Raw genomic sequence first — 14,776 nt, 5'->3', positions numbered from 1 at the left:
ATGCCAGCAAATTTGGAAAACTCAGCAGTGGCCACAGGACTGGAAAAGGTCAGTTTTCATTCCACTACCAAAGAAAGGCAAAACCAAAGAATGTTCAAACTACCACACGATTGCGCTTATCTCACACACTAGCCAAGTAATGCTCAAAATTCATCAAGCAAGGCTTCAACAATACATGAACTGAGAACTTCCAGATGTTCAAGCTGGATTTAGAAAAGGCAGAGGAACCACAGATCAAATTGCCAGCATCCATTGGATCATAGAAAAAGCAAGAGAGTTCCAGAAAAACATCTGCTTTATTGACTATGCCAAAGCCTTTGACTGTGCGGATCACTACAAACTATGGAAAATTCTTTAAGAGACGGGAATACCAGACCACCTTACGTGCCTCCTGAGAAATCTGTATTCAGGTCAAGAAGCAACAGTTAGAACCTGACATGGAACAATAAACTGGTTCCACGTTGAGAAAGGAGTACGTCAAGGCTGTATATTGTCACCCTGCTTATTTAACTTACATGCAGAGTACATCATGCGAAAATGTGGGCTGGATGAAGCACAAGCTGGAATCGAGATTGCGGGGAGAAATATCAATAACTTCAGACATGCACCCTTATGGCAGAAAGTGAAGAGGAACTAAAGAGCCTCTTGATGAAAGGGAAAGAGGAGAGTGAAAAAGCTGGCTTAAAATTCAGCATTCAGAAAACAAAGATCATGTCATCTGGTCCATCATTTCATGGCAAATAGATTGGGAAACAGTGGAAACGTTGACAAGACTTTATTTCTTGGGCTCCAAAATCACTGCAGATGGTGACTGCAGCCATGAAATTAAAAGACACTTGCTCCTTGGAAGAAAACCTATGACCAACCTAGACAGCATATTAAAAAGCAGACACATTACTTTGCCAGCAAAGGTCTGTCTAGTCAAAGCTGTCGTTTTTCCAATTGTCATGTATGGATGTGAAAGTTGGACCATAAAGAAAGCTGAGCACCAAAGAATCGATGCTTTTGAACTGTGGTGTTGGAGAAGACTTGAGAGTCCCTTGGATTGGAAGGAGATCAAACCAGTCAATCCTAAAGGAAATCAGTCTTGAATATTCATTGGAAGGACTGATGCTGAAGCTCCAATACTTTGGCCATCTGATGCAAAGAACTGACTCATTTGAAAAGACCCTGATGTTGGGTAAGATTAAAGGCAGGAGGAGAAAGTGATGACAGAGGATGAGATGGTTGGATGGCATCACCGACTCAATGGACTTGAGTTTGAGCAAGCTCCAGGAGTTGGCGATAGGCAGGGAAGCCTGGTATGCTGCAGTCCATGGGGTTGCAAAGAGTTGGACATGACTGAGCAACTGAACTGAACTGAACTGATGCCATAGGTCAAGGTTATATGTGTAACCTTTTTAAGCATTTTAATTTAACTATGTGATCACATACATGAAAGGCTTAAATTTCAACATTGCTACATTTTTACTTGAAAAACATATTTTATAACTTTTTGTTTTAATATATATATTTTTAAATTTGAGTTTACTTGCAATGCCTGAAACCCCAGTGAAGTTTTTAAATGTTAATGTCTTTTCCATCAAAGGAATGTATATTTTATCATGTAAAATAGTATGCAATTATAAGAAGTCTCTGTCTCTTCTGAAAGGTTGGCCAACTCAAGATCCTGTTGAAATCTGTGCTTGATCAGTGGAGCCACCATAAAGTGGCATTTGATGAGATAAACAGTTGCCTCATGGAGGCCCGATACTCTCTTTCTCGATTCTGTCTGCTTACTGGCTCTTTAGAAGCTGTGCAAGTTCAAGTGGACAATCTTCAGGTAAGGAGTGAATTGACCCCATCCATAGCATTCTTTTTAATTAGAGAAATTTTTTAAAAAGTGAACGAATTCAAACATCGTGCTGAAACGTTGGTCTGTATTGTTTGCATTTAATTATTTTCAAAATATTCAAAATTAGTTTTACTTGCTTTATTTGTTACATAATCAAACTTGCCTGTGCATACCAGATTTTGGAATAGCTGGTATATAGCTAAATGATTTTTTAAAATTAAATATCCTGATGGATGTATTTTATCAAATGACTTTATATCCAAATCAATCTTCTGTATCTATTATCACTGCCTTTTATGTCTTCCCATTCTCTTTTTTTAATCCTGCTTTTCTAAACATAGTCTAAGGGATTTAAAAGAACACAGAAAGAAAAATAGCAAAAGAGTAACATCTTAAACCATTAAGTTATTTTCTTTGCATTCCGCAGAATGTCAGTGGTCTCGCCAACGCGTACACGTAATCCCCGTTTTCTAGCACTTGCGGCTTTGTTTCCTGTGTGTCTATTATCATGTCCTTCATCCAGAGGGACATGGCTGTTGATGGACTTAACAGCACAATCTGCTCACTCGGGCCGCTGCCCTCAATTGATTGCTGCCCTCATCCCCTGTGTTCCTGGGCACTGGACACTCTTCGCCTGCTACTGACCTTTCTCCCTGGCTGAATAGTGCAGCTAGTGGCATGGGCCTGGCAGGCCTCAGGGATGAGGGGTCAGCAAGAGCCGAGCATGGCCCCTCCTTACCTCGGCCCACATCCCTCACTTGGCCATCAAAGTTTATATGTTGCTGATCTGATATGCAGACTTGCTGAAGAGAATGCCCTTTTTTCAGGTGAGGCAGGTGGGCAGGAAGGATGAAATGAATATGTATAATTACATTAAACAAATAATTGTTGCAGATACTAAGAATCATTAAAACATTTTGAGAATACTAAGTGAATCATTAAAACATATTTTGAGAATACTAAGTTTAAAAACACATTTTATACCTTTGAGGAGAAGTACCTTTTAATTTTGCCTCCTCTGTGTTTCACCTCTTCTGTCTTAAGATATGAAAGGGCTCAGGGTCTATTCCTCATGTAATTAGATTTGATGGCAACCAAAAAGCAGTGTCAGGTAGGGCTGGATTTTTGCAGCCTGGTTTACCTGAGGAGTTTTACTAAGAACTGAATCTGTCACTTCAGCATTTCCTGGGAAATATCCTTCTTCACTGGTTCTTGGTAGAAGACTCCGCCAAGCCTAGAGCCTGTGTAATAAAGATTCTCCGCAAGGAAGAACACTCAGAGCTAGAACTTAGATGGTACTCAGAAAAGCTATGGGGCTTCCTGGGCGGCTCAGTGGGTAAAGAATTTGCCTGCAGTGCTGGTGATGCAGGAGACTCGGGTTTGATCCTTGGGTGGAGAAGATCCCCTGGGGTAGGGCATGACAACCCACTCTTGCCTGGAGAATCCCATGGACAGAAGAACTTGGTGGACTACAGTCCACAGGGTCACAAACAGTCAGACTGTCACAACTGAAGCAACTGAACATGCACACAAGCAGGAAAGCTATGATATCTTAAACTATCATTATCAGAAGTTTCTGATAGTACAACTCTTGGTAAGTAATAGAATACAGATCTGGACTTTGATCTTGAGCAGCAAAGAGACCCATGATGTGCCAGGTTGCATGCCCACCAGCCCCCCGGCTCCCTCCTGGATGATGGACAGGGGCTCCCTGTGTGAACTTTCCTGGCAGAATTACCCATCCCACTCCAAGGCTCAATTGTTAAGAGTCCCTCCTAGCACCCAAAAGAACAAACTCACAAAAAAATGATTATCTAAAGGAAACTTATAAAACATTGGGGCAAAAGTCACAGTTTATGCATTTGCATGTGCATATTTTCATATTGTATGAAAACAGCTATATTACTTTAAAATTTGGTCATTAGAACTTTTAGACCCTGTCATGTCATCTGTGGCCTTTTCTTTGGGCAGAATCTTCAAGATGATCTAGAAAAACAGGAAAAGAGCTTGCAGAAATTTGGCTCTGTGACCAATCAACTTTTAAAAGATTGTCACCCACCTGTGACAGAAACTCTTACTAATACACTAAAAGAAGTCAACATGAGGTATGGAATATGCTGGTTTTACAGTGTTGCTCATTATTTATATCACAATCTAATTATAAATAATGATATAATTAAAACCCTAGCATTTTGAACTTGAGCCTTATAGGCTCTATTCTATTAATGTTTTTATTTTCACAAAATGAATTTAAGGAGAAACAAAGGCAGTGAAAATGGGGCTTCTCAGGTGACTCATTGGTAAAAAATCTGCCTATAGTGTGGGAGACCTGGGTTCGATCCCTGGGTCGGGAAGATCTCCTGGAGAAGGAAATGGCAACCCACTCCACTATTCTTGCCTGGGAAATTGCATGGACAGAGGAGCCTGGCGGGCTATGACTGCACACACACACACACACACACACACACAGACATGCAGTGAAAACATTTAGAAAGGAATTATAACTGCATTATACCCCGAGATTGACCCCTCTTCTACTATCTATCCTTGAAATATGTGTGTGAAATGTTACTTTTTATTACATTAAATAGAAATGAGACATCTGCATTATTCCCATATTCACATGAACCAGGATCATGAAAAATAAAATAGCAAATCACAGCATTTGGTGAGAGGTGGAAATCAACCCATGAGTGTTGGCTATCACTTCCAGATGGAATAACTTGCTGGAAGAGATTGCCGAGCAGCTGCGTGCCAGCAAGGCCCTACTTCAGCTTTGGCAGCGATACAAGGACTACTCCAAACAGTGTGCCGCTGCAGTTCAACAGCAGGAGGGACGGACCAGCGAGTTCTTGAAGGCAGCCACCGACAGGGACATCGGTGATGACGAAGTTGCCACCTGGATCCAAGATTGCAATGTATGGTCAAGAACTAGCTCAGCTTGCCAGGCTTGGACTTCCCAGGTTTTTGCAGGGCAAGTGCTGCTGTGTGTAAGCTTTCGTTCTGGCTCTATGTGGAACAGCTTTCCACAAATGATTGTTTCCAATATCAGAGAGCCTGCTAGGTTTTCAGAACACAGTTGCACATGTATCAGAGTTAAAGAGATCCCCTCCCATTGCTTTCTTTTTAAAGAGTCATTTTCCCATTTTTTTTCTAATGGAATACAGTCCATGTGAAAGACTTGGGATCTCTGTGTTTTTACAAAGATGGTCAATATAAGAAATGACCATATGAAGAGTAATGTTACATCTTTTAAAAATCCACTGTTAAAAAGATATTGTCCAGTTAGGGCCATTATCTCTTATGTAAGCCTCAACACAATAATTTCTTCTAAGAACTTAATGGGAAGAAGAAGTCTTTCCTGATTTATGAGTATACTTCTTTTTAATAGCTTTTTAATATTTCTCTTTTTCACTGCAGCTGCCAATAACCTACTTAAAGTTTTCAGAAATTATTCTTCTCTTGTTTCATCTATCACATGCCTCTTACTGTTTATCCCGTTTGTCTTTATTTTAATGAACTTATTTCAAAGACCTTCTTATAAACTTTCCCAAATGAGTTTATTAGAATTAGGCAGATTATAAAAAACACATAAATAAAAGTTCAACTCATTCTAAGGCCTTCACATGAAAAATGAATAATCCCTTGAAAGCTAGAGTTTAAGTTTTACCGTGAAATTAATTCAGTGCTTTTTTTTTTCTCTTTCCACATAGCTCATCTTTATGAGACTTGTCATTTTCCATTTTCAGTCCTCCTGAGTTGAGAGATGCTTCTTTTACAGTCAAGTGCGCCAAATGATGGCCGTGAATTTTCTCATCTCTCTGTCAGGATTAAAGCTGTCCTTTGTTTTACCCCTCTCACTGAAGTCCCCAGGCAGGCTCTGCTCTTTCCATCTATCTGCGAGTCATCAGCAACAGGTAGAAGAACCAGTCAGTTGTCACCCCTAAGTGGTAGATGGAAACTGAAACAGGGAATTTCCACCAGCTTATAATCTGGAGCATATACGAGGGTCCCACAAAACGTGGAGGCCAGAGATGGCGCGGAAAAGAATGGAGTCTGCTCTTGCTGTTGCTCACAGAGCCATACCTAGGCTTCCGAGCCCTCCCGCCAGGGAGGGGCTTCTCTAACCACTATGGCGTGACCACACAGACGGCTCCTCCCTTGAGTGTCTAATATTAAGTCCTGGAAGGTAAAATGTAGCACTGGACTTTCAACTTGATATCAATTACATGAAGAGGCAAGGGAAAAAAAAAAAAGAAAACTGCCAAAATATTTCTAGTTATTGCCTCTACTTGTAGATAATTTTTTTTTCTTCTTTATGTAAGTTTTTCTGCATTTCCTCCATGTCTTACAAGGAACCTATGTGGCTTTTATAATCAGAATAGCACTTTTTTTATGTTAATACACACGTTTTTAAAAATAGAATTCAATTCTTGATTTCGTCCCCCCCGCCACCCCCTCAGGGGGAGGTTATTTAGTGTAGTAATTGGACAAGTAAGAATGAGTGTCTGTAATTTTTTACAATAATGAGTACACTTAACCTGTTGTTTCATGATGAGCATATTTTCATCTTCTTTAGGACCTCCTCAAAGGACTGGGGCCGATTCAGGATTCTCTTATAGTTCTTCATGAGCTGGGAGGGCAACTCAAGCAACAAGTGGATGCTTCGGCAGCATCAGCCATTCAATCCGATTGGCTCTCTTTGAGTCAACAATTGCATGCCCTAGAACAGGCTCTCTGCAAACAGCAGGCTGTGTTACAGGTACAGAGCTTATATTCAGTGGGTGTTATGAGTTAGGCATCCTATAAAACCTGGGCATGAACAGGAAAAGGAGAACTTTTGTCATCAAAACAATGCGTCCTTCAAGATCAAAAAATTTAAAAATAAATAAATTTGAAAGTTCCAATGGGGTCAAGGAAAGCTGGGATTCTTGCCCTGTTCTCTACCATGTAATTTTGCCCTGAAGTCAGTGATTTGTCCCATGGTAAAATGTGTTCAGTTAATAAATGTTAAGTAATTTTAATGTTAACCCTCATGTTTACATAAGCTTTTGCAAGAATCAATATATCTCTCTTGATGATGTATTTAAAAAAAACTTTAATTGGTTAATTAATGGTACATAGAAGTAATTCTAAGCTTGAGGAAAATTACATTAATACAAAGAAGAAAGTGTAGATCATGGCAACCTTGTCTTTTTAGAAATGACATCTGTAGAATGGCAATTTGATGCAAGAATATGAAAAATAATTTTAACATCCACTTGCCCTTTCACTAGATTTCTAAATACCAATTTTCTTTTGTGGAAACAAAGGCTGGCGTTCTTGACTATGAAACCTTTACCAAGAGTTTAGAAGCTTTGGAGACCTGGATAGTAGAAGCTGAAGAAATACTACAAGGGCAGGACCCTAGCCACTCATCTGACCTCTCGACCATCCAGGAAAGGATGGAGGAGCTGAAGGTAAGTGTGTTCAAATCCTTGTCCCAGATCTAGCTTCTGCTTCTTCTTCTTTTTTTCTTTTGGCCAAGCTTGTGCATGTGGGATTTTACTTCCTCTACCAGGAATCAAACCCATGCCCCCTACAGTGAAGTCGCAGAGTCTTAATCACTGGTGTGCCGGGCAAGTCCCCCAGGTCTATCTTTTATCCTCAGAGTCTTAAGGGTAACTCAAAACTCCTGACATAAGCCTACCATTTGTTCCCAAGAGAATTCTTGCCAACTGTGCTTTTCTGTTCTCTTGAGAGGAGTGATGTCTGGGAGCACAGCAGATGTCGTGGTCTGTGATGGGGGACCCCAGGAGCAGTGCTGTGTCTCCATCTCACTCTTCTTCCTCCTCCCTCTGGTCCCTGCTCCACCTAGCCCACGACCTCTGTCAGTGTCCTTAAACCTCTCGGCTTCATCGCTACCTTCATCCACTCCTAGTTCAAGTTGCCCAGTCTCTCTCCGGGGCCAAGGCCAAGCTTCAGCCTCCATGGGCCTCCTTGAATCTATCTCTCTCCCTCCAACCCATAGTGCTACAATGATTTTTCTTTTGCAGAGATTTACTTAATTATGAACTATTTTAAAGTAAGTAAATAATACAATAGACTTGCCCATTTTATTATTATATTGTCCCTCTGCTTAAACCCTCAGTGGGTTCCCATTGCTCTCAGGACAAAGATGTGGTGAAGTATCAAGACCAGAAATACCCAGCTCCCGCCCTCCTAAGAATCTCATCTTCACCACTGTCCATCTCACTCTCCAGCCACGTGGGAGCTGCAGGGTTTCCCAGCAATCTGGGCAAGATGTGCTCTGGCTTCCTTCATCCTGGAATTCATTCCTTATCCCCACCAACTCCATGCCCACCAAAAGGAATCAGCTCCTGGTCCTTTTGTTCAGTGGTGCTCTCAGAAAGCCTCTCCTTCTGTCCATGATCAGGCCCCCCCAGTGATACACTGTCAGACCCTCTGTTCTTTTTCTTCAGAGTTTCATTGCATCTTCTAATGATGTTCATGCAATTAAGTGACTACTATTCTCTCCTCTGTTGGAATAGCGTCTTACTCTCCGTGACCACCATGTCAGTTTTGTTCACTGCTGATACGTATCCGTGGAAATTCTGGCATCTAATTGGTTGCTTTTGGCTTCGACAGTTGGAAAGATTTATTCTCTCTCAGGGTTATGAGCCTTTTGCAGAGCTCATAACTTGGAAACACACACAGCCAAAGGTGGCCTGACCTTTTCTTCTTCCTATAGCCAATTTCCTCGATGGAGTTAAGAAGGCCCACAGGAAAACCAGGACAGGCAGCTTTGTCCTGTGTGTGGGGAGACAAAAGAGACCAGAAAGCATAAACTGCTTTCTCAGTTGAGTCTCACCAACTTTGGGGTTGGGGTCAAGAAACTAAAGTTGAAGTTCTTGAGATGACACATGGTAATTTCAGATCTCAAGTGAGTTTGTGTTCTATCCAGGGAGAACGCATCAAGTGTTGCTTATCTGGCTCTCTCATGAGCTGGGTGGTCATAAGCAATTTCCTTAAAGAGTCTGTGCCTCATATTTCTTGTTGTAATCAGAAATAGTACTGGTTTTTAGCTTTTGGAATTGTTTTGAGGATAAAACGAGTTATTATCTGTAAAGTTCTTGCAACAGTTTATAAGGGCCCAATAAATGTTAGCTATTACTGCTATAACTATTATTATTATTAAATAATAATGGAGCAGATTAACATGGATAAATGACATATAAAGGGTAGGAAATAAGTTTTTTCAGTCATCAACACAATTTTCATCCTTTATCAGTTCAAGCAAGATTTACTGATGGGTAAATGATGAAAGTAAATAACACACGTAAACTCCTAAGCGTTCAGTAAAGAACAGTGAGTAGCTGGCAGCAGAAGCAGCAGCAGCGCTGAAAGCTGATGGGGAGATGCCGTCTTGCTTTCTTTGCAACTCTGGAGATTGCAAGTGGGTGCCTAGGAACGCAGAGGAGTCCAAAGATCAGCTTCTCCCTGAAATCAGAAGTTCACTGTCCACTCTGAAAGCCCTCTGCCTTTTCTGACCGCAGTGCTAAACCTACTTTTGCATCTTGCTTCCAGGGACAGATGCTGAAATTCAGCAGCATGGTCCCAGATTTAGACCGTCTGAATGAGCTTGGATACAGGCTGCCCCTGAACGATAAAGAAATCAAAAGGATGCAGAATCTGAATCGTCACTGGTCTCTGATCTCCTCCCAGACTACAGAAAGATTCAGGTAGCGAAACCCAGAGGTGTTTTGGCCACTCTGAAATATCCTTAGAGATAAGTTCATGATTTGTGTATATTTATACATTCTATCTTTCCAGTGATACAAAATTTGAACTAAAAGTGGGCAACTCAAATTGTGATACGGTTTCCCATGTTGAATGTACTGAATAATGTTTTAATCAAAAAATAAAGCTTTTATATAAGAATATGTGAAAGATATATAATTTTATCATTAAAACATTTTTCTTCAATTTTAGTTTTTAAAACCCTGTACTACCTAATGTGAGAGCTTTGTAGAGGTCAAATTAGAATTGGAGGCAAAGAATATTTAATCTAGCTTTATGTGCTGTAGGCATAGGAAAAAAGCAGCAACATCGTCATTCTTTTTCTTTCGTTCTGTCAGTAAGTTACAGTCATTTTTGCTACAACATCAGACTTTCTTGGAAAAATGTGAAACATGGATGGAATTCCTAGTTCAAACGGAACAGAAGTTAGCAGTAGAGATTTCAGGCAATTATCAGCATCTTCTGGAGCAGCAGAGAGCTCATGAGGTAAGTTAAGCCAGTACAGTTTTGGCTAGGCCTTTGTTAGTTAGTGCTAGGCCTTTGGAAGATGCTGCAAAATGCCATGTGGAAGGAAGTCCTATACTGTGCGCTGAGTCAGATCGAATGCATGCATTGTTTTTGTCTTCTTTTTTAAGCTTGAAGTTTTGATATCTTAATCACAAAAGCGTGGTTGGTTATAAGCATGGGACAGGCTTCAATACCCTGCGAGGTATCATGTCAGAATTATGGTAAGATAATTTCCAAGTGAGTTACAGACTACAATAATATTGCCAAGGCTAGTTGCTTAGAGATTACACTTTGGTCAAAATCTTTAATAAATTAAATTTGTGAGTTCTTTAAAAAGCACATACATATTTTATACTAGAAAGTCAAGCTACCAAACATCTCCCAGTGTACGTCCTGATCAAATTGCACTATAATTCTTCCTCAAGAAACATCTAGAGAGAATTAGATACAGAAAGCAAATTAATCAATTTGTTGTTAGTCTCTATTTTGCTGTTTACTGGTGTAACTAAGTTGCTCCATGTGTTTATGAAATACACACAAATGGAGATCCAGGATTCCTAAGGCAGAGAAAAGCTAAAAGCTGGAAACTTGCTAATGAGTATGGAGCTTTGGGAGGGGATTGTGAAATAGTCTAAAATTAATTGTGGTGATGGTTGTATAACTGTAAATATAAGAAAAATTATTGTACACTTTAATCAAGTGAATTATATGATATAGAATTCTGTCTCAATAAACCTGTTTAAAAAACAGTGAAAATTTGAAAGCCTTTTAGTGGTGAAACAATTTTATTAACTAAGCTAAATTGAAAACAGTGAGTTTATAAAAAATGGTGGATTTTTTCCCATTCTTCAACTTTTTAAAAGGTTTTAGCACTATTCTGTCTAAAAATGGACCGTATTCTGCATATAAAATAAACCAGAATACAAATTATGTATTAACTAACTTTATTGGGTGATTTTGAAAGAAAGAAAGAAAACATAATTCTTCTTTTAGTCACTTGGTCTTAGTAGACAAAAACTAAACTGTATCTTTAAGTTTATCTTAACAGATAGTTTTAAAAATGTTCTCACATTGCAGGATTTTTTATATTAATACAGGCTGATTCATCTGGAAGTGTTTTTCATAGTCTTGCTTAAACCAGAATTTTTGGAAAGTTTTTGGAGAACTGGTCACTAAAATTAGGAACTCTAAATAATGTTTTTCCTTTTTTTTTTTTAAATAACAGTTGTTTCAAGCAGAGATGTTCAGCCGTCAGCAGATTTTGCACTCGATCATTTTTGATGGACAGCATCTTCTAGAACAAGGTCAAGTTGATGACAGGTAGGATCTTTGATATTTTATCACAAAGAAAGCTTCCAGCAAATTAGTCATTTTCTTTGAGCAAATTAGAGAGCATATGCCTAAAGCAAGTGTCCCGCAAAGGACCCTCAGTAATTGGAGGAAGGACTTGTCTGAACCTCTGAAATGACTGAGTATTGAATCCTTTTAAAGAACCTCTGTTGTGTTATATGAAGGACATAGAGTAATTGGAAATCACCTAGCCAACCTTTGCTAGTCGCCTGTAGGAGACTGGAATTAAAATAGATCAGAATGAATTGTGTCAATGATGTATCAACAGACGCTGGTAATATTCTCATACAGTTGCAGAAATTTTATTCCTCAGAGGAGCACAGAGGTCACTAGACTATCTCTCTTACTTACAAATGAAAAATTGAGGCCCAGAAACGTGAATTCATTTGACCAAGGTCACATAACTAAGTAGCAACAGAATCAAGCCTAGCCCTCATGTACCTGGTTTTTACTCAGGAAAAGCCAGGTTTCCCTTACCATGATTTGAAAATGGTTTGCTACCTTAAGTCAGATTACACTCAGTCTGAAACCCTGCTTTCTCTTTATTGCTTAACAAAGTATCTCTGTGTTAAAAATGCAGAGGTAAAATCTAGCCCCTTTTTTGATTTATGGCATGTGAATTGACAGCTTTGTCCTATGTTACCTTTCCTAAGAACAATATTTACTCTACCCAGTCAATTTTCCATGGTGATATTTGGAATACAAACCTCATTTCTTTTATCAGATTTGTATGTCTTTTCCATAATTAGGACCAGTAGTTTTGATTATCATTAACTTAGTTCCCCCCCCCCAAAAAATGTAGAAAATAAGTCATTATTTTGATTAAGAGTGTGTGTATGGTTTTTTTTTTGCATGTTTTGGAACCAATTTTAGTCTTAAATGGATATTTCTTTGGAAGTACATGAAAGATTTTCATGGTTAAACTTGGAACAGCAAAATATGATGCCATATTTATTCTGTTCTAAGGAAGCCAAACTTAAATGTGAGCTTCACTGAGAATTTAAGGCCTTTAGAATAAGACATATTCAAATACAATTAACTTATCTTTTGCTTTATCCTCCCTTCTCTGTAACAATATTATAAAAGCTAACATCATTAAGTAAAATAAAATTTAAAATTCCTGTGCAAGCCAACATCTATTAAATTTTAAATGTTAGCAGGGAAAAACACCAAGGAGATGAAAACATGAGGATTGGACCCGAGGATAGTTTTGAAAGTTGCTAGTGGAAAAAAAAAAAAAAAATTCAGGCGAGAGCATGTTGACAAATAAGGGAGGTCCTAGATTACAAATGTGTTGTGCTTTAAAGGTTCGCTTATACGTTCTGTTTTTGAGAGTTCAGATTCAGCGCTGAGCCAAGTGTCATGTTTTGAGTAGTTCCTCATGCTGTCAGATAGTTCCGGACAGCTTGGTTCTACAAAGTGAAGATGAGGCTCCAGAGAGACCCTGGATGCTAGCTGATAGGGAAGCAATATGTATGGTACTGTTCATTTTTACAGAACATCCTCAAGTCCTGGAGTTAGACGCTGTCAGAGATGACGGACGCTTGCACCTTTTAAGGAAGTGTCATGAACCTAATTCATCACATTTGACCTTACAGCCATGTCCACGTATTCTGACACACTTACTGGTTGCAAACATTGACAGTTTGTTATTAATTTTTTAATTCATCATATTTAGTTCTATTGCAAGTAGATTATAAACATCAGAATTTTCTTTCAAAAACAGAAACACTTAATAACACATCTGGTTACAAATCAGTTTTTAGTGTGTGTTAGTCGCTCAGTCATTTCCAATTCTTTGTGACCCCATGGACTGTAGCCCTCCGGTCTCCTCTGTCCATGGAGTTCTCCAGGCAAGAATCCTGGAGTGAGTAGCCATTCCCTTTTTCAGGGGATCATCCCTACCCAGAAATGGAACCCATGGCTCAAGTCTCCTTACTGTCTGAGCCACCAGGGAAACCCAAGTGTATAGTAGCCCTAGGTAATATATCAAGAATATAGGAATCCAGAATAGTAAATCTAATTCAGGTTGGAATCCATCTGCAAGAGGAAAGAAAAGCAAAATGAGTAAGAGAGAGAAAGAGCAAGTAAAGTTACACTTTAGTACTAAAACATGTGACTAGCACTATAATCTACAAAGAAACCCAGTCTATTTGATACTGGACAAACCAGTTCTAGAACCACAGTTGGATGCTAAAGAAAACATAATTAAAAAAAAACAAAACAAAACTACCAACATTTTTTAAAGTTAGGAAACACAGAGATAGAAAGAAGCAACTAAAAGTTCTGAGATTAGTCAGCCTGATATTGAGAAAGCATAAATAAAATTTAATGTCTCTAAGTATATAGACAACCATTATTCAAAAATGATGACTAGATGGTTTACATTTTTCTAAGAATGGGTAAAGTTGGGCTTAAAATGTAGAAGGGATGTTTTAGAATGTGAAATAATTTGCTAAAGATTAGAGCTGTCTATTGTGAGGGAATAGTGACAGTTTATGGAGTACAGTTTTCTAAGTATTTTTAAACAACATAGTTTTGTTTAAGTGGTTTGTGATTCTAGCTAAAATAACGCAGTTTTGTTCATCCAAAGTGGTTTATAATTGTAGCTGGAGACAGAGGCTGTAAATAAGCTGGTCTCCTCACTTTCTCCTGCTGTGGCATACATAATATGCTGTCACACACTGCGTACGTTGTGATGGGCATGTCCGGGGGTCATTCCCACTGAAGCTGCTGCCTTATGTTCTATGCCCTCTCACGCACTCCTAGTGAATGACAGTGACCTTACAGATATGTCCACCTGTTCTGACACTCACTGTTTGCAGACTGATAAAGTGAAAGTGAAGTCACTCAGTCATGTCCGATTCTTTGCGACCCCATGGACTGTAGCCTACCAGGCTCCTCCCGTCCATGGGATTTTCCAGGCAAGAATACTGGAATGGGTAGACATTTCCTTCTCCAGGAGATCTTCCCAACCCAGGGATTGAACCCAGGTCTCCCACATTGTAGGCAGACGCTTTACCATCTGAGCCACCAGGGAAGTCCTGGTGGACTGATAGCTTAACTGTTTATCAATTTTTTAAATTACATTCAATAGACCTGATAGTAGATCATAGCATGATATATGAAAACCTCTATCGTAGATAGGGCTTCCCTGGTGGGTCAGATGGTAAAGCATCTGTCTTCTGTGCAAGAGACCCGGGTTTGATCCCTGAGTCGGGAAGATCCCTGGAGAAGGGAATAGCTACCCACTCCAGTATTCTTGCCTGGAGAATTCCATGGACAGAGGAGCCTGGCCAGCTACAG

General features: G+C 39.4%; 1 protein-coding gene across 3 annotated transcripts in view; it reads left to right on the top strand.

Annotated features, from left to right (window-relative positions):
- SYNE1 (spectrin repeat containing nuclear envelope protein 1) overlaps positions 1–14,776 on the top strand; it is a 482,339-nt gene that overhangs the window by 380,720 nt on the left and 86,843 nt on the right. For all 3 annotated transcript variants that reach the window (XM_043888326.1, XM_043888327.1, XM_043888325.1), the window contains 8 exons: positions 1,652–1,822; positions 3,806–3,939; positions 4,548–4,752; positions 6,414–6,596; positions 7,147–7,293; positions 9,401–9,555; positions 9,952–10,099; positions 11,346–11,440. In XM_043888326.1, coding sequence (XP_043744261.1) covers positions 1,652–1,822; positions 3,806–3,939; positions 4,548–4,752; positions 6,414–6,596; positions 7,147–7,293; positions 9,401–9,555; positions 9,952–10,099; positions 11,346–11,440 — 1,238 coding nt within the window. The remainder of the gene's footprint in view (positions 1–1,651; positions 1,823–3,805; positions 3,940–4,547; positions 4,753–6,413; positions 6,597–7,146; positions 7,294–9,400; positions 9,556–9,951; positions 10,100–11,345; positions 11,441–14,776) is intronic.

This window comes from Cervus elaphus, chromosome 26, assembly GCF_910594005.1.
Source record: "Cervus elaphus chromosome 26, mCerEla1.1, whole genome shotgun sequence".
Taxonomy (NCBI): Eukaryota; Metazoa; Chordata; class Mammalia; order Artiodactyla; family Cervidae; genus Cervus; species Cervus elaphus.
This window is presented reverse-complemented; position numbering and strand designations above follow the sequence as displayed.